The sequence below is a fragment of the Phragmites australis genome, chromosome 4 (assembly GCF_958298935.1).
Source record: "Phragmites australis chromosome 4, lpPhrAust1.1, whole genome shotgun sequence".
NCBI lineage: Eukaryota > Viridiplantae > Streptophyta > Magnoliopsida > Poales > Poaceae > Phragmites > Phragmites australis.
In genome coordinates this window covers 43,354,046-43,375,303 of record NC_084924.1, presented here as the reverse complement: position 1 = coordinate 43,375,303, position 21,258 = coordinate 43,354,046, and the positions used below count along the sequence as shown (strand labels likewise).

Below are 21,258 nucleotides of genomic sequence, written 5' to 3'. Positions count from 1 at the left end.
ATTGTTTAACAGCTCCATATAGTTACCGTTCCGTATACATTCTTCCCTGTTGTGACTTGAGACTGGTCGGAGTTGACCTGTGACGGTTTGCGAAAGAAGACTTCACGCATACCCCACGGGCTAACCAAGGTTAGCTGAACTCGCTGGCTCCGTGCCTTTCCCCGAAATATTTATACTCGCACTGGCGCTAAATTTAGGTCATTGAAGTGTTCCATGAGAAAACGGACGTTCCTTCTCTTTCAACCATCTTGAAGACATACAAGGTCGCAGGCTGCGCATGGGCGTTCAGTCGTGACAGTCTGCATATATGCTCCGCGTGCAGAGTACGATGCGCTTTGGCATGGCAATTATGTAACCTTTTGACGTCCGGACGCTCTAGTTACAATAATATTCTCACTCTTGGTTTACCATCGGCATCCTACAATTCCTGACGTTCCATCTTTGAGAATGGTTTAGTATCGGTCTCAAAATGCAGCAATTTACAATGGAAAGGGACAGGGATCGCTTGCTGCATTCTTGATCAAGACGCGTGACTAGCGATCAGGAGAGCTCGCTTCCCAAAAAAATATATACAAATTGCGGGAGTGGCAACACCATGCCACCATCGTAGACAATAATCCATTAAGAAAGATAGAACTGCAGAACAAGAGCTCAACCCTTGGTGAGATGCTCAAGAGAAAACTCCAAGTCAAACCCTAGATAGCAATCCGACACCAAAATCAGCTTCGTCTCCTGAAAGAAAATTTCCTCGTCAGAACATATAAAGGTCAGGAAAAAAAAGGTCCAGGTATCATTTAAGCACACATCCGAGGAAAATAAATCCAGAACCATACAAGACCATCTTGTATGAAACAAGCTATCTTAAGCAGAACGTGTAAAAGATGAAAGTTTTCCTTGCAAATCCACAGCATATTGCTGATGTTAATGGTTAATGCAGCCACTGACAGGATCCAACGATTGTTCTGCAAGATTTAGGTCTCTGAATATTCCTCAGGTTCAACATCTACACAGCAGCCTCCTATTCCCATCTGTACTGGACCAACAGTTAAGATGTATACTATGGGACGCACATCATACGGAAAGCCAAAAAGGCACATTGGTGACTGGGTGTTGACTTCATTACGCTAAAGGCTCATCAAAGTTGGTGAGCACTCAACTTCAAGTTGAAATTGAGACTGACAAAAGTAACAAGCCAACTATGTAATCAATGAATCTCAAGCACAAGCATCTAGTCACCCAAAACGAGAATAGAAGATCTTCACACTGAGCTTAGCTTAGCCTTAGCTAAATTCATATACATGTGTTGGCGTCATCATTACCTGGATATTGAACATCTGTGGCAATTCCATGCGAGTGTTAACCACACGATCTGCAAAACTAATTCTTTTCAGACCATACAGCTCTGAATTTGAAGCATTCCCCAAGACCAGCCACCAAGCTTCTTGTTTTGCCTACCGTGAGCATCAAATCAAAGGTTTAAATGCAAAACATCCATTAAAGTCCAACAACAGACATTAGCTGGAACAGGTCAAAGAGAAAAACACTAAGCTGAAGAGATTGAAATTAATCAGGTTCCCAGATTGGAGCTAACACAATCATAGTTATCATACAAAAAAATTGAAGTTCCAACAAGCGTGCAAAACAGCAATGTTCTTAAAACATATCTACTCAACTGAGTTTACGACATATACAAGCAACATGTGTCATCCTAATACTGTAATCATCCAGTTAGGCTGTATAATCACAACTAGTGGGCAACCGAACAAATAAAGGTTAATGATTTCTAGAGCATCACAAAACAGTTTCTCAGACAACTGGTAAGTTCTAAGACCAAAAACTTCAAATATCGGAACTACCCAAATAGTTTTATGACTACATCAGTTTGTGTTTCCCAATTTCTGCAAGTTCTTTTTAGCTCACTAGATAATTCCAGGAACGCTTGACATTGTCACCAGATTTAAGGTGATACAATACCAGTCAAACCAGAGCTGTGAGCTTTGGTTTCCAGTTGGAGTAATGAAGCTTTATTTACATGTTGCTCCATTCTGAAGATCCCATAAAATGGGAACCAGTTTCAGAACCAAGCTAAAAAAAAAATCAAACATGGAGAGAAAAAAATGTGAGCCTGTTTATTCAGTCAATCATATCAAACACAAACTGTCCCACCGCAAGCAGGCCAACAAGGGGCCAGCTGAGGCTGGCACAGCACCAACAGCTTTCATGGCTTAGAGATAAGCCTTTCTGCTATATATCTTTAAGTTAATAGTTTGATTTGGTTCAGTTAGTTACTTGGATCTCAAGTTTGCTTAGAGATCAGAATTGTTAGCCAGATTAGATTGTGCTTATTAGGGCCGGCTCTAAATAATAAGTCCTGGTGCATTGCTTCAGATTAAGCAAAGATTAAACCCAAGTTCCATATAATCAGCTGCTCACAGCCTCCTTGAGAGGTCTAGTACGCTTCCACCCTTTGCTATCCAACAGCCAATCCGGAAGCCATATTACAAAGTTTGCAGGTTATAACATGAAACAATTTATTTGTCCAACCTGCTATACTGCTACACTACATATTACAGATCTAAAAGGTACTACTGTTTTCTACAAACATATAAGCTTGTTTCTGGCTCAACTCTCGTATGGGTTTCTAGATCATTAAGAGCTTAGAGCTAGCCTTTTCTTCATTTTGATTCCCTCATACCAATGCTTTTGTGATGTAATTATTGTAACATCTTTATTAATGAGCTCTCTACATTACATTTAATCATTACATATATTATCATGACAAATTATATAGCTACTGACCTTGGGGAATCTAGGGGCAAATGCTCTCGATGTTGAACGCCGTGAATTTTTCAATTGTACCCTGATGTTTAAAGTTGAAGGTTTGGACTGCATCTTCTCTTCAGTCTGAAGCTTAACTTTTACATCAACACGAGGGAAATGTTGCAGATCCTGCTCAATGCAAATACGGTATTCAGGAGAGAAACAGAATGATGATCATCTACATTTGGAAGTATGAGGAAAAATACTACTAACGAGGTCATTTAATTGACGGTACAAATTGTAAACGAAAAGAGAAGTGTCGAGTAGCAAGTAGCAACATAGTCAACCAAATATCAGGACCGTTCCTGACACATTTTTGCATAAATAGAATGTCAACTAATACTAATAACACCATGACGCTAGAAATTCATGGCATTAAAGATCATAAGTCGCTGAGCTCACAAAAAGAATAGTTTTGGGGGCCAAATTTTAAAACAGACTTGCCAGCATTCTTTCCAATCTAGGGAAATAATGACAACACCAGAATAGTAGGGTAGTGATGATTTCCGAACAATCAGCTTGTTGTACTTGCATTTCCTTTACTAATTCAAGGAGGCTGGACAAAAATGGACAATTCAGAGGCAAACCACTTTATTTTAAACTAACATCTAAATCATTTGGAAAACAAATTGTTCTCACAAATGCTAGTGTCAAAAGTAGCACCTTATACAACTTTGACGCATCGAATGGTTGAAGTAGGATGTGCAATTCTTCACGGGAAAGATCCAACAAGGCTGGGACTGTTGAGACTCCTCTACCCTTGAGATGATCTAGAAGATTATCATTCATGGATGGTAACATCCGGAGTGATGAGTCCCTCTCAAACCAGAGGCCCTGAGAAAGTTAAAATGGAATTTAGTTAAAGAAATATATGTTTGATTTGAATTCTGAAATTCGTAACAGTACAATGAGATCCTCCAATACTGGACTTAAACTCATCTTTTTAAAAACATAAAAAAGCTGAACCAATGAAATTTACCTGTATGATCATTTGCAAGAGATGCATGCATGTCAATGCACTTGAAAACCATCCACTATTGGCACATATATCAATCATGGCCTGTATAATTCGTATGCTCTGATCAAGAACTGATTTCAAGTCAGTGACATAGTCGCTAATTGGTAATTCTGCTCTGGAGAAATGCGCCTGCAAGGCAGAAATAGAAAGAAAAACGATAATTACTACATCATTGTGTATCCAAACGCTATCAAAATGAAAATACTGGTAAACAAAGAACAAAAACAGTATCCCAATCATATGTTCAATTCCCTGTACCTGAAAGAGTAAGTTGGCTTTAACATGCGGATCATCAAGGTGGTGCTGACTAACTGAATATGGGACCATTCCGCTGAGTGTTCGATTCAAGTTATCCTGAATCAGCAAAGAGCATAAATGCAAAAAAGATCACAACAAGACAAGAATCAAGTTCAGGGCGTACTAATATCAGAACACCTTAGCTGTATGAATTCAATTCCTCTCCTCCAAATCAAGACACTGATCTCTTGCCTTGGAACGAGACAATAGACCAGGGTCATAATTTTGTCTACTTTTTATTTCTGCCCTAAGATTTACACGGTTTGTTATTAAAACAGAGCAGGCAACTAGGAATTTTAGTTTCTGCAGCTAAAAACAGAGGAGGAAGAGCAGTGGCGGTGGAAAACCAGAGGGCAGAAGTCTTCTTGCCCTAGAACAGGGAATCAGCGTCAAGATGTGGGTGCTGAAGTCAGTGGTGGTGGGATTTGGTGTCTGGCGACGTGATTGGTGGAGGGCGGTGCTGGGTTGGCGGCGGAAGCTGGTGGGCAGCAGGTGGAAGGCGACAGGACTAGAGATTTTGGCAGAGGGAAAAGAGCAGGCTACCAGGAACGGTGGAGTTGTTGGAGGGCGATGGCAGTAGAAACTTTGACAGAGGGAGAGAGGAACAGAAAACAGAGGAGTGGTAGCATCAGAGAAACTGTAGCAGCGATGGAAGAAATTGGACAAGGGAAGGGCGAGGAACAGAGCAGCAGCGGCACAAATTGATTGTTAGGGTCAGCAGTGGCTGATTTTGGCGTTTGGTGCAGAGCAGGGCAGCAGCAGCGACAAATTGGATATAGCGGCAGCGGACACAGGGGAAACAATGGCGGTGGAAATTTGTGGCGGCTGGATGGCGGCAGGAACGTTGCTCTAATACCAAATAATATGATAACAGATTAATACAGCAAGATAAGGGTTCATCACTGTCTATTCTTCGGGCTTCTCCCATAGAGAAGAGGCTCTGATCATAGCCGATTGGTGAGCCAAGCCCTTTACTGAATTATTTCTTGATTGATTCTAGCTATGACTCTTGGGTGTCCTTTATAGTTTAGGCACCGACTAATACATCGTAACCAACTGTCCGACTCTAATATGGAAGTACATAACTATAGAATGCAAGGACTGATACATAAGTGTATCAGCTAGTACTCCTATAGATATATCTGATACCCGAACTCCCTAAAGATAGCAAGAGATGAAATACTAATAATACTTGGACTTTCTATAACAAATTCAATCTAACCGACTAGGACTCTTACATATCTAATCTAGCAGGGTTGATGCATGTATGGTTTCCATAACATTTGTCAAACTAACCAAGATAAGTTTGAAAATTGCCGACTCATTTATGTTTCTTAAAATGGGAAAACCCACCTCATTGTGGCGTACAGGAAGCTCATCAAATTCAGCAGCAGCCGACAGTATGTGCACAAAGGTCTAGAAACATAATCAAAGATATTCGTTATCTCATTCCAAATTACCTGGCACTAAACCCAGGGTAAAGAATGACTTGGTAACAAATAAGGCCATAAACTTACTTCCAATGATGTGTTGGGACCAATATTTGACCCAAACATTGAAACAGTAAGGTAACTAAGGTAATACTGTGAAGCTATTTTCCCCAAAATCAAGTACTTCACAGAGTGGTCATCCACTCTTATGCATCCACTATCCTCAAGATCTTCAAATGTAGTTTCGACTAACCTGTTTCAACAAAATGGGAAGACATATCATTAATTTGTTGTAAAGCTAGTCAAGACCTATGCTTAATGAAGTTCTCATTTGCCACCTCGAGAGATAAGAATTCAAGGTGTTCGTTTCAACATCCTCCAATCCATAGTAAGCTGGATTAACAACCTGCCATGTAGCAACAAAATCATGGTGAACAAGACAAAACATAGATTTTACAAGATAACTATACCGACATCAGAATTCCAAATGGATTTAAGTGAATCCCAGCTATGAAAGGTTCTGACTAAATGTTTTCATCCCTTTATAGCAAATCACTTTGACGAGCCACAAATATTAATCAGCGCAAAGACTTTATATATCACTACATAAATTGTTGAACATTATCCATATGATTTCTGTCTTTATGGTAATGGTCCTGGTTTGGACCCTAAATAATTAGGAAAATGTGCAAGCCAAAAAGTCAATATGAGGATGAAAAAGGATCTGAAGTGTGTCAAAGTCTCAATGATTGTGTGCCCAAAACCTGTAGCTGGTTGAGTGTAAGTTGCAGGAAAATAAAACAAAGTATCGCCTTAAAAAAAACAAAATATTGAAAAGGAGTTGAGTTTAAGTTGCAGGAAAATAAAACAAAGTATTGAAAAGGAGTTTATAAGAAAAACACCAGTCTGCGAAATAGGTAAGTCCAAGTGAGATAAATAATCGCCTCCTCCTTATTGCTGATGGTTCCGGAAACAATCTCTGCATTTATGTGATTGTGCAAGTGTTCCCTCAGATTACTTTCCACGGGAAATGGTTCATAGAGGAACTGAAAATTATAACATTTAGTGTTAAACTCAGGATAAAAGATGCATTAGATTGTTCCTTAGCAATGAAAAAAAATACACAACCTTTTTGTAAAAGCTTTTTTTTGGTTCATGAACAAGAATAACAGCTTTGCCATGCTGGTCATATTGTGGTCGACCTGCACGACCCATCATTTGGAGAATATCTGTAATATCATAATCAACGTATCGTTTTGTTTTGCCATCATAGTACTCAGTGCCCTACAAGAAACATATTGAATAAGTCCCAAAGTAAATAGCCATCAAAGACAAAGAAAATGCAAGGCATTATGTCACCTTGATTATGACCAGGTGGGCTGGAAGGTTGACACCCCAGGCCAATGTGCTAGTGCACACCAGTACCTGGCAAAACATCATGCAACAAGAAAATATGTTTAAGTTTTGCTCAAGTATGTAACTAACAGTTTAACACAGGTTACAAGAGAAATTTTTAACCAGCCATGATGAAAATGAATAATATGCTTAACTAGGAAAGTCAATATCAAAGCACAGGTAATAACAAACATTTTCTCACTCTAATATGATGACATGCAGTTCTCCTGTGTGTTTGAGAAGAAAAAAAATCAAAGCGGAGCACACCTGAATCTTGTTGTTTGAAAAGAGTTCCTCAACCAAGGATCTGTCTCTATCATTTAAACCTGCATGATGCAGACCTATGCCAAATTGCAGAGTATGTCTCAAATTAGTGTCAGAAACTTGTGTAAGAACCATGTCTAGGGAGTTATCCACCATGTTCAGGAACTGCCTTGGTTTTTCATCTGATGCTGCAAGCTGCAAGTAGAGCACATTAAATGGATTAAGATAGCAGCAATCTATGTACACATCTAGTAGCATAAATCCAAAATAGCATTCCACCTGAATGAGATCAAGAGCTGTAAGTCTTGTTTGTCGACGTGATGACACAAAAATGAGAACTGGTTTATTGGGTGAATGAGTGCATATGGCTGCATATGCTGGTTTGTTCATGCTATTCATTCTCGGACAGTAGAATTTCCCAGGATATCCCTGTTAAAGGAGAAAAGGCAACATGAATCCAGGATGCAAAGCTATTTTATGCTGTGATATATCAAACATGTTCCTCCTTCAAACAACCATCTAGTATGTTGTCATTTGATATTTCTCGAAGTAACTGCAAAGCGCAAACTGAAAATTACATTGCCCATATACTTGTTTGTGCATTTTTCATAAAGGACCACAACAAAAATGCACAAGAGCTTATAAATAGATTTGTTAAGGAGAAATATAAATACAAAAATAGTGGATGCAGGCTTTTCCAGGCAAAAATAGCCAATGCAACCAATTTGACGAGATTGGCTCTACTGAAAAATGTCAGCACCAATTCTTTATCAACCAGGATAGGAACTTAAGGCAATAAAAAAAATCTTACTAACCTGGATATGCACTTCAAGAGGTACAGGCCTCACACTAGGCTTGAAATTGAATAGACCATCATCCGTAACGCCCAACCAATCAGCTAAATCACTGAAGCATTGTAACAGATGGAAGTGGTCAGCCAATGGAGGAAAAGTGTTCCAGTGGTCATGTAGGTACACATAGTACCAATATTAAATAGGGTTTTGTGATAACACCCAAGATTCTCAAATACATTATGTGAGAATGCTCCTCGCATTCAAATCCTAGAGAAATGTTTAATACTATTACAATTTACAGTGATTAAGCGCACGAATAAAAATCAATATCGTTACAACATTGATCGGGATTGCATGTATACAACAACCATTGGTAGATGGTCAGACACAATTCACCAACACTGACCGCTCATGCTAGTTGACATGAGGCTACTTGCACTTCATGGGGGGGAAATTCGATGCCATGATGGCATAGCTCTATCAAATTATCTAACCATTGGATAGATAAGGAGATATACAGGTAGAAAACAATTGCATGCAAAAGCATCCTTTTGAAACATACCAAGCATTTGCTAATGCTGTTGATAAACCAACAAACCGAATTGAACGCTCTGTTTGTGATGATATGTATCGCATTCTTGATACAATGACCTGAAACGCAAAGTTCCATTATGGTAAACATTGACGAAGAGAACAGGTTTAAAAGAAACAGGAACAGACAAAACAAAAATGTATGAGAATGAGTTGAATCAATGCAAAAAACGTTAAATAAATCATATCATACTGACACATAGTATGAGCAAAGATATTATTTTACGGGCCATAACAGATGTTACTCATAGAAATGAAGATAGGTCCACGGTCATCTGTAAGTCCCAGAAGGGGTACCTCAAGGATAGGCCCACGGTCAGCTCCCAGAAGATGTATCTCATCCAAAATCATTAGCCCAACCTATCAACAATTGTATAGGTTATATCCCATAACTAAAATCAAATTAACTTTTTCTGTATAATCTACAGAATGAAAAAAAAACTAAGTAGCTAAAAGTATATGGACAGGTTTAGACCTTCATAACATAACTTCTACTATGCCAACTTCGACTGATCCCATCCCATTTTTCAGGGGTAGAAATTATGATGTCAGCTGATAATAGGGCCATCAGATCTGGAGTGAAGTCACCAGTCATCTCAACCTACCAAAAGCGTTACTTCAATTAAGATATACATATTGATGTACTGGAGAAATAAGAGCTACGGAGTACTCTGTACCATCTTCTTCCCAAGTTGAGTTACAAGACGTTGTCTCCAATCATTCATTCTTTCTCGCACTATAGCTTTTAGAGGAGCAATGTAAACTACCTACAAAAAGGTATTAAAGTAACTCAATCCCAGTATACCACAAAAAAAATGTCAGCTTTATATTGGAACTCAATAAACAGACCTTCATGTCCGGTTGTGTATTGAATAGATGAAGCATTGCTAGTTCTGCAGAAACTGTCTTGCCACTCCCTGTTGGAGCTCCCAAGAGTACATTGTTATCGGTGTGATAGAGAACATGAAAAGCCTGAAAAAAATAATAAGACAGTGTATTATAGTTTACATATAAGAGAGAAAAATTCAGCAAGCTGGAGTCTACAGTTATCAACAGTACTATCGATGTACAGGCATCATGCAGCAAGTAGATGCGTATAATGAGCATCCCGTGATCTTTAGAAAAAATGGGTGCATATATTGAGATTTTGATTATTTTTAGCAAAATGGATGCATATATTGAGCATTTGGTGACTTTTACTTGATTCTCTAGTTTTATGTTCAGTCCAGAATACATATTTTTCCACTGGCCTGAAAGAGAAGAAAATGAATTATATTGTCCATGTAGGGTTTGCAGAGTACAGTGATATACAAAGCCTATGGGCCTCAATTCCTAATACATATACATACACTTATCACGGCCAACATAAACAGACAGATAGTTCCTTTGGCACAGTTACATTACAAAAAACAATTAGATTATAATGGTTATAAGGTTTAATTACAACCACTATCATGTAGAAAATAGCATAGACAGCCAAAATGAAAACCAACTGGATTCCAAAATGCACCTGAGTTTGTATTGGATTGAAATGAGAAAATCTGTACAGATCTTCATACGTTTTATTGCCAAGAGCACTCAGTGGAAGAGGCTTCAAGTCCAAAAGTTCAGTGTGTGTTATTTTTGTCTGTGTGAAGAACAGATTGAGCATTCAGTATATGATAATAAAAAGTAAACATTATGGAGCTGCAGTAAGCTATTGCTAAATTCACCTGTGGCAAGGTCAGATTATGAAAAGAAACGGTAAAGAGTGACTCAGCATGTAACCATGACTCCGATATGGCTCGTATATAGTACTGTGGTGGATGAGGTTCAAATATTGGTATATTAAAAGATAGCTTTGTAGGGATTCCTCTCGCCATCTTCTTTGTTAGTGTGAATAGCTCTGAATGATAAATGGTATCATTTTCAGAATCCTGGAAAATAAAATGTTATTGTTAGTGACCAATGCGTGCCTGCAATATGAATTGAGTACGACAAATATAAATTGAAAACCTGTAAAGAGCAAATGTCCGAGAAAAAAGAAGGCAAAAAAAGGCATGATTGAGAAATTAAAAGTTTAGAAATTGTTAGTGAGATATCTTTTAAGTCAAACTAATGGCCGAGCCTGTAGTAACTATTAATAAATTGCATGCTCATTGCAGTTGATGTAAAAGATTCCTGAAGAATATATTGAGATCTATAGCTGCCTATGCAGGTGTTATCCTCGAATCAATCTTTAAATGTCATATAAGTGGTCTCCTCAAAACATTCAACCCAAACAAATATAATTGTATTATTCCATGGCTCCATACTAACAGAACAGCAGTGAAAAACAGAGAAAAAAGAGGACGTGGTCTCTAACAAAAAAAAAATCTCATGGCAACAAGATAATTAATATTGTGGAGGGAGATGAAATAAGTTCTCCCAATCTTGCTACATCTCTAAAATGATGTAGCTGCATGTACATAAGCATAACACATGTACACTAACACACCTCAACGATAATCAACCATCGTTCTGACATGCCATGATAACGATCTTTCCACACAAATTCAGGAGTTATACGAAGGTCCACCTACAAAATTATCACAAGAGTCATAAATAATTAACTAATTTAGACATCTTTCAGAATAATTAATTGGCACTAGCTCTTACTTTAAGAACTGTCCTAGTGATTGGGCTCACAGTAGCAGATAAGTTGACATATGGGAAGTATCCAACGTATTGCTTAACCAACTTCAGTAAAAGGATGTTAATGTCATTAGTAAGTGGATCAACATATTCAAAACAACCATAAAAACACCACTTGTTAACTCAGGGCATACCTTTCCCTGTTGAGAAAAACGGATCAGAGCTCCAATTTCATTTTCCTCCATCTCATAAAGACGATCCAGATCAACATTTCTTTCCTCAAGTTTCCACAATATCTAATTCAGAGAGCACGAATTACATTTCAAAAATAAGGGAAACACAAAAAAGTAAAGTAGTGATAAATGATAGCAAACCTGAGGAGAAAGATCCCTATCAAACTGCCTAAGTGGATGGAGATGGGGCCATATTTTGCGGTCCACGGCCTTACAATATTCTAATAATAAGGATGACATCTCAGACCACCCTCGACGCAGACAAATCTCAAATAATGCCCTCATAATGCGAGCCAAACTTTGACTAATGTATTGAGCATCAGAATGTAAAGAGGAGCTATCGATTGGAGCACGGGAAATATAAACCTGAAAAATTGATCAAATACCTCAATTAAAATATTGTTAGTTCGAACTTAGTGAGAGAGTAACAGTTCTCCAACAGTAACCTGTATAAGAATCGAAATTTTCCCATGTTTGTCAGTCGGCCCACCCTTAATTTCCAACGGGCACGCTTTCCTGGCAAGGGTTTCTAATTCATCCTGTTCTTCTTCTCTTACTACAATATTTTCAAATTCAGAGGAATGGGCCACCATAGTAATCACCTGGTAGTACCCAGAAAGGTTAGTATAACTTTACAAGCATCACAAGCTGTGCTGAAGAAACATACAAAAGAGACAAAGTAATTGCATACCTCACTTTCACTCATGTGACGTCGAAGCATCTCATTGTAAGTCTCAACACTGGAGTACTGAAGGTAAAAGTGGCTTGCAATTCGACCAAGTTCTGTGCAGTAAAAGTTGCCGCTCTTTTCGTCATAGCGCATCATCTTAGCTTTGTCTAGCGCACGTGCAGCATCAATAATGAATGCTCTTTGCTTGGCGCCCATAGAAGGATCTCCAATAACCTTAGCACAATATATGAGCTAGAAATTAGAACTTGAGTTTTATAGTCAGAACTCAAAGGAGGGTAGAGCCATCACATGTACAACGAAGAACCCCACAAAGAGAACAAAACCATCTTTTTTGTGACATGGTAAAATATATTGTTAGCAAAATACAGACATGTGCTACTTCCAGAATACCTATGGGTAAAAAGGAATTAGATAATATCACAAATCTAAATCGCATTTATGCACTAGTACTGTTTGTCATTTTTTTTACTCAAAGTGATATATCACAAACCTGATACTACAAAATGTATCCTTCTCAGACAAGTTTATTTTATATAGTGATTTGCATCGAAGGTGTCAATGTCTCAATGATGGGAGAACAGGTTACCTCTTCCCAAGTTATCCCATACACCAGAGGATTAGTCTTCATCCTTATAAATAAGTATGTATAGCCAAGCCAGGCACAGGCCTCCTTGACATTTGTCACAGTGCCCAAGGCAACCTCAGCATTTAAATTATCTTTCAAAGATCCAAGGAACTGCAAGATTAATACAGTTAACGACAAAATAATTGTGGATCAAAAGGATATAAAACAGTCAACCAACTTGCCAGGACCACAAACAAGAAAAGTACAAAAGGAAACCTTTGCAAATTAGCATTGCATCAAGATCTCATAATTAGTCATAAGGAACTGCCACAATAAACAAATTTAAAACTATTAGGTCATGTGAAGTTTGTTCCATCCCCTAGCTGGGATAATTCATACCAAGATTAACTGATTGAAGTTTGTTTGATCAGGATACAGACATGATCCCTTATCCAACTTCATATTAGGATCACCCCCTGGACTATGGCCTTATACTTATTTACCCTAAAACTGAACACGTACAAAGTATTATTGATATTTTTTAACATCCTGGTATGCTAACCTGGCTCTCTATTGGAAGCTGACTTGTCAATAATCTTAAGTAATAAGCCAATTTGTCATGTGTTGTGATAATAATCCCTTCACCACTTTTATCAAACTGTGGCCTTCCAGCACGTCCGAAGATCTAACAAAAAAATGCATGAACATTAGAAACATACAGTTTGATAGAAAGAAATGAACAGAATAAACAAGTTCAGTCAGGTACCTGCATCACATCAAGCATCCCCAGATCTCGCCACCCGCCAGCTTTAGCATCATATAGTTGTGTGCCCTGTTGTTGGGAGTATTTTTTCACTCAGCAATGTGCAGTGCATAAAAGAGGCTGCAGATAATTGGAAACATGCATGTTTTGGAATCCTTGGATCAACTGAAGATGTATGCGTAAACATAGGGGCAGTGATGCTCATCCATCAGATCAAAACAGTAAAAAAAAAAACTAAATTCAGGCAAATCCTGAGACTTTCAGTATGCCCTTCCCGAATGAACATTATTATGTACCAATGCATCTGTATTGATGCTAAACTCCAAAAGTAGTTACTAGATTGCACTAAACAGAGTTGGATACTAATATATGGACAGGCATTAATTTCACTCTACAAATATTAAGTCAAGGAATACGTCACAATAAACTGCATAGGAAACCATTAATTTCTTTCAATCAACCAGTATTGTATGAATGCACCATCAATTATAGTTTAGGACCCAAAAAACACAAACAGGTACTAACCTTTATAACAACTGTATGAGCCGGTAAGTTTACTCCCCAAGCCAATGTTGCTGTACAAACAAGGACCTACAATTGAAATAAGTTAGCATAAGACTAGATAAACACTGGAGCATGCAGAAAAACTCACTTTCAGAAGCCCGTCAGCAAACAAGCGCTCCATTAAACTTCTGTCAGAACGCATCATTCCAGCATTATGTATGCCAAATCCAGATTCAAAAAATTCTACAACTTCACGACTTTTTGCTTTACTAACATCTTTCTGCAACCATAAGACTAAGTAAGTAACAGTTACTAGATCAGCGTTAACACTGAAACCATAAAGGTAACTATATACCTTGATTAATGGAAATTGGGGATGATCTGCACTTGAAAATAGTTCCAGTTCCCCTGCTTTTGCAGCTAGGTCAATCTGAGTAGCATGCAAAAAAGAATGAAAAATCAGAAATTGTCAAATAAGTAATAACATAAATACCACGTCACGAAAAAAGATACACATGAAGGATCTGAAATCGTGAACGGTGTCTTATGGGTAGAATCCATCAGTTTAAAACAATATATTAAAGAACTTATGGAGAAAACATTTGGAGGGACTTAGCATTAGCAAGGGATAATATAGCTCGGTGGATCAGATATTTCAAACCATGGGTTCCAACATACTTTCTACATATAATTTTAAATAACAAAAAAACTTTGAGAAGACGCAACACTGTTTTTGAATATGTACAAGCATGGCATCAGAATCTTGATAAACAGTAACATTTGCGACAATAGGAAAACAGTATTAGTAATGCTACTGCTATCGAGAAATTAGGTGATGCCCCACAAAAAAAAGAAGTATAAGACTTACCAGGGTTCTAGCAGTTTTCCCAGTATCCTTACGAGTATGAACAAAAACCAATGCTTGGTAGCCTTGCTTAATGGACTCCACAACCTATTAATTTGATGTACGAATTAAAGATAATATGAATGCAGAAATCTAGATAGAACCATGCTATCAAAGAAAAAAGACCTTCTCATAGCACAAAGTATTGAATAGTTCATTTTTCTTAGTGTAATCCCTTTCACTGATCCCAATGTACTGCTGAGCAAGAGGAACTGGACGGTAACTTGAGTCAAAAAAGAAAAGGCCAGTCTCCGGATTAACCCGCAAAAATTGTGCAACCTGAAAATGTGAAATTCCATGATGTTATTAAATTGCAGGTACTATACATGATATTTAAGGTAGGTACCTAACAGACCTCTAAGTAAGTAGGCAGGGTAGCAGATAGGCCAACAATGCGAATCATTGATTGCATAGACTCAACCTGTTACATTCAGTCAATTCATAAGTATGAACCATTGGTAACAAAACAAGATGTAAAGAGGAACAAACACATTGTATGGTCCTACGAACAAGTAATCAGTTTGAAGTACACCCATCTTTACTTCCTCTAGTCTTTACAAATTATTCTGCCATGATTTTTGCTATCATTCAGGCAACGAGAAATGAATGACAGGAAATAAAACAAGACAAAGAACAGACACCGTGTTATCATCCTACGGACATGTCATCAGTTTGATGCATACCCATCTTTACTTCCTCTAGTTTTTACAAATTATTCTACTGTGATTTTTGCCAGCATCAAGGCAAAGAGAAGTTGCTCTCTTTATTGCAAAAACTTACCTGGCGAAGAGTACGAGCTACTAGTGCCTCAATTACTGAACCTCTATCATCATTTAGCAGATGCACTTCATCAATGATTATCAGCTTGACCAGCATTGACAGTGACATGTCGCTGCTTTTGCGTGTAATGACATCCCACTTCTCAGGAGTAGTCACTATCATCTGCACAATGCACCAAATAAGTACAGAACAGAAACCGAAGTTAAAAGAATGAAACAAAGTAAGAGTGTGTACCTGTGTTTCTTCAATCTCGTTTTTGGTCAACTGCATGTCTCCTGTAAGTTCTCTAACAACCAGGTTCAATGGAGATAATCGGCGACTGAATGTTGTTGTCACCTCTGCAGCCAAGGCCTAAATACCAATTTTTTTGTAAAATGTAATGATTACCAGAATATACAACAATAACAGATTAAAGAGAATGTGAGGGAGAAGAATACCTTCATTGGAGCAACATAAACTATCTTAAACTCATTTTTATGCAAAATGCCATCCCTGAAGTGCTGTTTAACCTGTTAAAGAAATGTGTTGATCCAATATCTAAGATTCTAATGCAAAGATTTTATCAAAAGGCAAAAAAAAAAATCAACAAAACAAAAATAAACTTGTAAAACTCAGCAACTTGTAGGCTTTGGTACAACTGTTTCCAGGTTTTGGCATACCTCATGTAGAACTGCAATCATTGCAATATTTGTTTTGCCAGCACCTGTTGGAGCACAAACCTGAAAATTTATGCAAGTTAGCTATGTTAGCAGAGGTATACATAATCGCGCAAGTGCAGTAATTAAAACAAAAAAACACAATTGCATATGGTGGACTTAATTACGCACTAGAATATTCTCATTGGTGTAGTAAGTAGCTTGGAAAATACGACTCTGCACACGATTGAGCGACTTGTATCCCTGGAAGGCAGCTTGGGCAAACTCATCTAACTCTCTTATTTCAATCTGCAAAAAACAAAGTGAACTCCATAATTATCAACAAAAAGCTCCCAGTAATTATGCACAGCCAGTCAGCTGTTCAAACCTGCTACTGCAAATGAAGATGCAGATGAAGTCACTTTACCAAGCAAAGCAAAGATCAGAAAGAGGATGATCGTAATATTGTATGCATGCAAATGTGAGTTTTTTCTATCGACAAATAAAATCAATAAAGTGAAAAAGAAAAAGGTAAAACAAATCTATCACTGATCCTAGATATTAACCATTCCACATTCTCAGCATTCAGTCTAAGGTCACAGAGTTTAATAGAGATATCTTGAATTAGAAACGAGATCTATTATGAAGTTGGGCAATCATATCAAAATGCTATAATGCAGATTTGACATGCTTCATTGAATTTATTTTAAGGAAATAGATTAACTTCTTCAAAGCAATAAAAGAACATGTACAGAGGAAAATAAACGATAAGACTATGTGCATACCAGCTTCTCATTGGGTTTCAGTGATGCCATTGGAGTAGGTGGAATTTTCACTTCTTCATACCCCTTCATGTGTTTCCTTGTGGTTCCTTGAGGAAGAGAAGTTACTGTAAAACTATCTGCCCCTTCTCCAGTCCCAATCACATCATCCAATGGCTGTTTTCTTTCACTTGCCAGAAGGAGGGATGAGAAATTATCAACGCCAATATCATTAGTGCCATGGTCTGCACCACGTTTGCCACGTTTTTCCTCTTTCCTCCTAATCTTATCAAGCTGACGCTCATATTCTGTTTGTACAGTTACCTGCAGGCATAATAGATGAGAAATCATTTAACATGTAACAAGGTATCTACCATAAATGAAAATAGCACACACTCATTAAAGGAAGTCGCCGTACCTGTGTGCCATAAGTTGGCATCTTTGGTTGATTGCTTGTGGACATTCTCTCCGATTTCAATATCATCAATCCATGTTGAATTGCATCTACTAGCTCCTTCCTATGCTACAGAGCATGAAATAATCAGATTAGATTCCATTATCATATGGTACGGAAAAACAAATGAAATTGATCATCATGACAAACAATGAAAGCTTTCTACTTTGCGATCATGAAAGGAAACATTGAACTAACTGGAAAAGTGGTAAGAAGTCAAGGAGAAGTTTGCAGGACAAGTTTAGAAGCAATATATCAGTTAACCATCACCATCACATTTCCTAGTGGTCAATGAAATGTCAGTTGCTAGTACATCAATATTTTCAGATGTGCATATAGTATCGGGCATTCAGATGCCTAGCACGCATGCAGAAGGGACTTATGCACACATAGCAACTCTCTTGGGGTTTCATTTTCACTTCACGCGGAAAGGGTTAATCCAAAGTTACCACTTTTGGGCCCTCAAGCACTATATGCTACTGATTCACGCTTCAAAACGTCCAAAGTGGGACTTAACCCACCACAACTAAACGCATTTGCCATTCAGGCCCCTTACTAGTTGGGCCGAGTGTTACAAAACCATTTTTTGATTCTACTATATCTATTGTAGAGCCAGTAAGAACCATGCAAGAATGTCTTTTCAACATTATAGAACATAGTTTGTAACAGTGAAACAACATTACAGTAATTAGCCAGAGTAAAACAATTCAATTCATTATGTAAAAAGCTGCAGATACAACCAAGAAAGAAAATATGATGCATAAAAGAACACAGCAATGATGCCTCCTTTATTTCAATGTTTCTTTTATGTCCACAACTCCACATCCAAATTCTTGCAAACTATGCCATTACTGCAGAGAACCTTTTTAACTGTATCGCCAAAACTAACAGAATAAATAAAGCTCAGAAGCAAAGAATGAAGACAATTCATGCAGTGTTAGAACGTATATGCACTAGCAGAAGGATTCTTAAGCTCCTAATGGATCTAGCAAAGATTTCTTTAAGGTCCAGATTCCAGGACGTCATTGCACAGAGGACTAACAGCGCACTTCTCTACTTGGTCATCTGTTTCAACTTTTCTTAGGATGTAAGGTTTTCTGTAATGTTATCATGTGAGCAATTGATTCCCGGAATATGTCTTGTTTATATGCCATGAACAAATTGCAAAGATGCAGGACTAAGAGGCGCAACACAAACTGTACAGTAGGAGTAAGTCTTCAAATTTTTTCTTTTAGTCATCTGATTCCTGCATTATATCAAAGATATAAAGCAAAATGAACTGTACAGTGAAGATAACAAGGCCTGTATCTCTTACCAAAAGAAGATCCTCAACTATTTCAAAGGCAGCATCGCCAACCAGGTCCAACAGTTCACCAGCTATCTGCAAAGTGGGAACACTAGATGACCTCAGCAACAAAAATAAAACTAGAGGCAGTTTTCAGTATGACATTAAAAACCTCATCTCCTGCTTTATTTGATAGGAGCACTCGGCACAAAGCCATTGCAAGTTCATCTCCTGAGAGCATTGAGCCACCACTTCTAGTTATCAAAGCGCATTGATCTTTTAGCCACCTCAAACTCACAGAACCCCTAACAGCAGTTGAATTACGAGCTGTGGATGTGCCGCAAGCATCATACTGCCCTTTTTCAAATGGCTCAGTGCCCAATCCACCACTTTCTAAGGGTATGCCATCATCAAGAGAAACATCAACAATGAAACGACCAGGTGGCTTGAAATCAAAGTCTGCTCCAAATTCACTTCTATCATTTTCATCTACATCCTCCGCTTTTCTCTGGACAAATTCATGGGCACTTGCCTGTTGAAGGGAACCAAGCTTCTGAGCTAACTGAGCTAGCTTCTTTAAAACTGAATCTTGTACAGTGTAGCCCACAAGGCATTCCAATTCATTCCTGGTGAGATACATACATGTAAGTAGTGGAAAATCCAGCAAAAAGAAATTACAGCATCTGCATGATACATAAGGCGTGTATGAAGATAATATTCTGCACAACTGATGTAACCTAGTGCAAACGATCAGTACTACACATTAAATTTATGCAACTGGCTTATCGCTCGGGAGATCCTGGCCATCTATATGCGATAAATCAGGTTAGCGCGCTACTTGCAGCATGTGACGGCAGCTTTGTTTTTGAAATTCCAATGCATTAAGAACTCACAGAACGCAGTGCGCAGCATTGAGTCCCATAACAGCAAAAAAAATAACAGAACTACCAAGTTTAGGAGTCTCAACCAAAATATTTTAGCCACAGCATGTTTGTTAATACCTTTTCACAAGGGCTCTTTCGGCGGCATCATATTCTGTGTCATCGCCACCAAACAGGGCATACGCAGCCTGAGCAACTTGCTGGAGTTCTTCAGAGGCCACCTCCCCATTCAACAACTCCACCACGCACCCAATAAACTGCTTATACGCCTGGCGCACTTCGCTGGAAGCTGCAGCGCAAGTGGCAATTCCGACCAGTTAAGCTAAAATTAGAATCACACAGAAACACGCGCATAACTACGAAAAAGCAAAAAAAAAAAAAAAAAAAAGGCGCAGCTCAAGCAACCCGGCGCGTGCAAGCGAGCAGTGAGGGCTCTGGAGGCGTTACCGTCGTCCCAGCCAGACACGATCTTCCGCGCGAGCTCCCACTCGTCATGCGACCTGCGGAGACAACGAATGACACGAAATCGTCAGGTTTTCCCCCCCGCAGCGATTGGGGTTCGAGGACGGTGAGGCACCAGCGATGGGCGGACAGGGGAGGGGGTGGAACCTGGGGAGGATGAGGGCCTGGAGGACGGTCTTGCGGAGGAGGTAGGCCTGGTCGGCGTCGTAGTGGCCGCGGAGCGCGCTCGTCAGGCGCGGGAGCGGCGCGAGCATCTCGGAGTCGGATCGCGGCGAGCCAGTGGCGGGAGGGGGCGGTGGTTTTGGAGGAGGGAGTGGGGAGGCGATGGCGACGCGCTTCGGGTGTGCGTAGATGGCTTGGACTTTGTTTGGATCGCGCCCCCACCGGGGGAGGCGTGCTGCCGCACGAAGGCTGGAACGCGCCGGCGTACGGCGGCGTGGTGCGCTGGTGGCGTTTGGTTTCTGCCCGCCCGGGCACTGCGGTTAGTTTCGACGTCTTGGACTCGATCCCAGCCGTTCGATTTTCCACGCGTGCAGCCAGATCAATTTGTTTCCATTGCAATTATTTTGTTGGATGGTAAAAAGCGGTAAGCCGTATTCGTTCCAGGGACGGACCCATAGGGTAGTCTTGGTAGACTCAGGATTATCCTAGTCTAGCCCAGTTCGATTAGTAATTAGTTAGTCTGGTTGTAAAAAAAAATCAAAAAATCTCATGGAAGTTTCGTTCTTCGTCGCGACTCCTCGCCTCCTCACGCCGCTGTCGAGTGCCGTCGCGATTCCTCGCCTCCTCGTCACGTCCTCCGTTCCTCACGCAGTCAGCCAGTCAGCGCCTTAGCGGTCACTGCTCCGCTTGGCGCCCGATCCATCGGTCCAGCCACTGCTCCGCAGTCCGCAGTAGGCAGCACAACCAGCGCCCAGCGCCATCGCCGAACAGGTGGCCGTTGAGGTACTTCCATCAAGGCATCAATCACATCAATTCATTATCCATCGGTTGCTTACTTGCTCCTGGTACTTCCATAAAGGCATCGATTCATTATGCATCGGATGCTTACTTGCTCCCCTGGTACTTCCATCAAGGCATCAATCAGGACTAGCATCAATTCATTATCCATCGGTCCA

At 39.3% G+C, this 21,258-nt stretch overlaps 1 protein-coding gene across 1 annotated transcript; it reads right to left on the bottom strand.

Moving 5' to 3' along the window:
- Positions 1-216: 216 nt before the first annotated feature.
- Positions 217-20,636, bottom strand: LOC133916654 (DExH-box ATP-dependent RNA helicase DExH14). Its single transcript, XM_062360425.1, has 49 exons — positions 20,288-20,636; positions 20,126-20,178; positions 19,799-19,967; positions 18,970-19,423; positions 18,828-18,893; positions 17,477-17,581; positions 17,083-17,382; positions 16,490-16,606; positions 16,322-16,381; positions 16,100-16,171; positions 15,897-16,013; positions 15,663-15,824; positions 15,238-15,303; positions 15,009-15,161; positions 14,847-14,930; positions 14,334-14,408; positions 14,127-14,258; positions 14,000-14,065; positions 13,478-13,543; positions 13,274-13,396; positions 12,733-12,882; positions 12,147-12,359; positions 11,902-12,057; positions 11,597-11,821; positions 11,417-11,518; positions 11,247-11,327; positions 11,086-11,166; positions 10,322-10,525; positions 10,120-10,236; positions 9,459-9,581; positions 9,287-9,376; positions 9,085-9,210; positions 8,907-8,969; positions 8,581-8,669; positions 8,040-8,130; positions 7,504-7,653; positions 7,228-7,419; positions 6,925-6,990; positions 6,694-6,849; positions 6,468-6,611; positions 5,904-5,971; positions 5,653-5,818; positions 5,489-5,551; positions 4,097-4,192; positions 3,800-3,967; positions 3,484-3,654; positions 2,800-2,949; positions 1,320-1,451; positions 217-732 (listed from the first exon to the last, which is right to left on the bottom strand). The coding sequence occupies exons 1-49, from the start codon at positions 20,392-20,394 to the stop codon at positions 652-654; spliced, it is 6,261 nt and encodes a 2,086-aa protein (XP_062216409.1). The 5' UTR covers positions 20,395-20,636; the 3' UTR covers positions 217-651.
- Between the last annotated feature and the right edge of the window lie 622 nt (positions 20,637-21,258).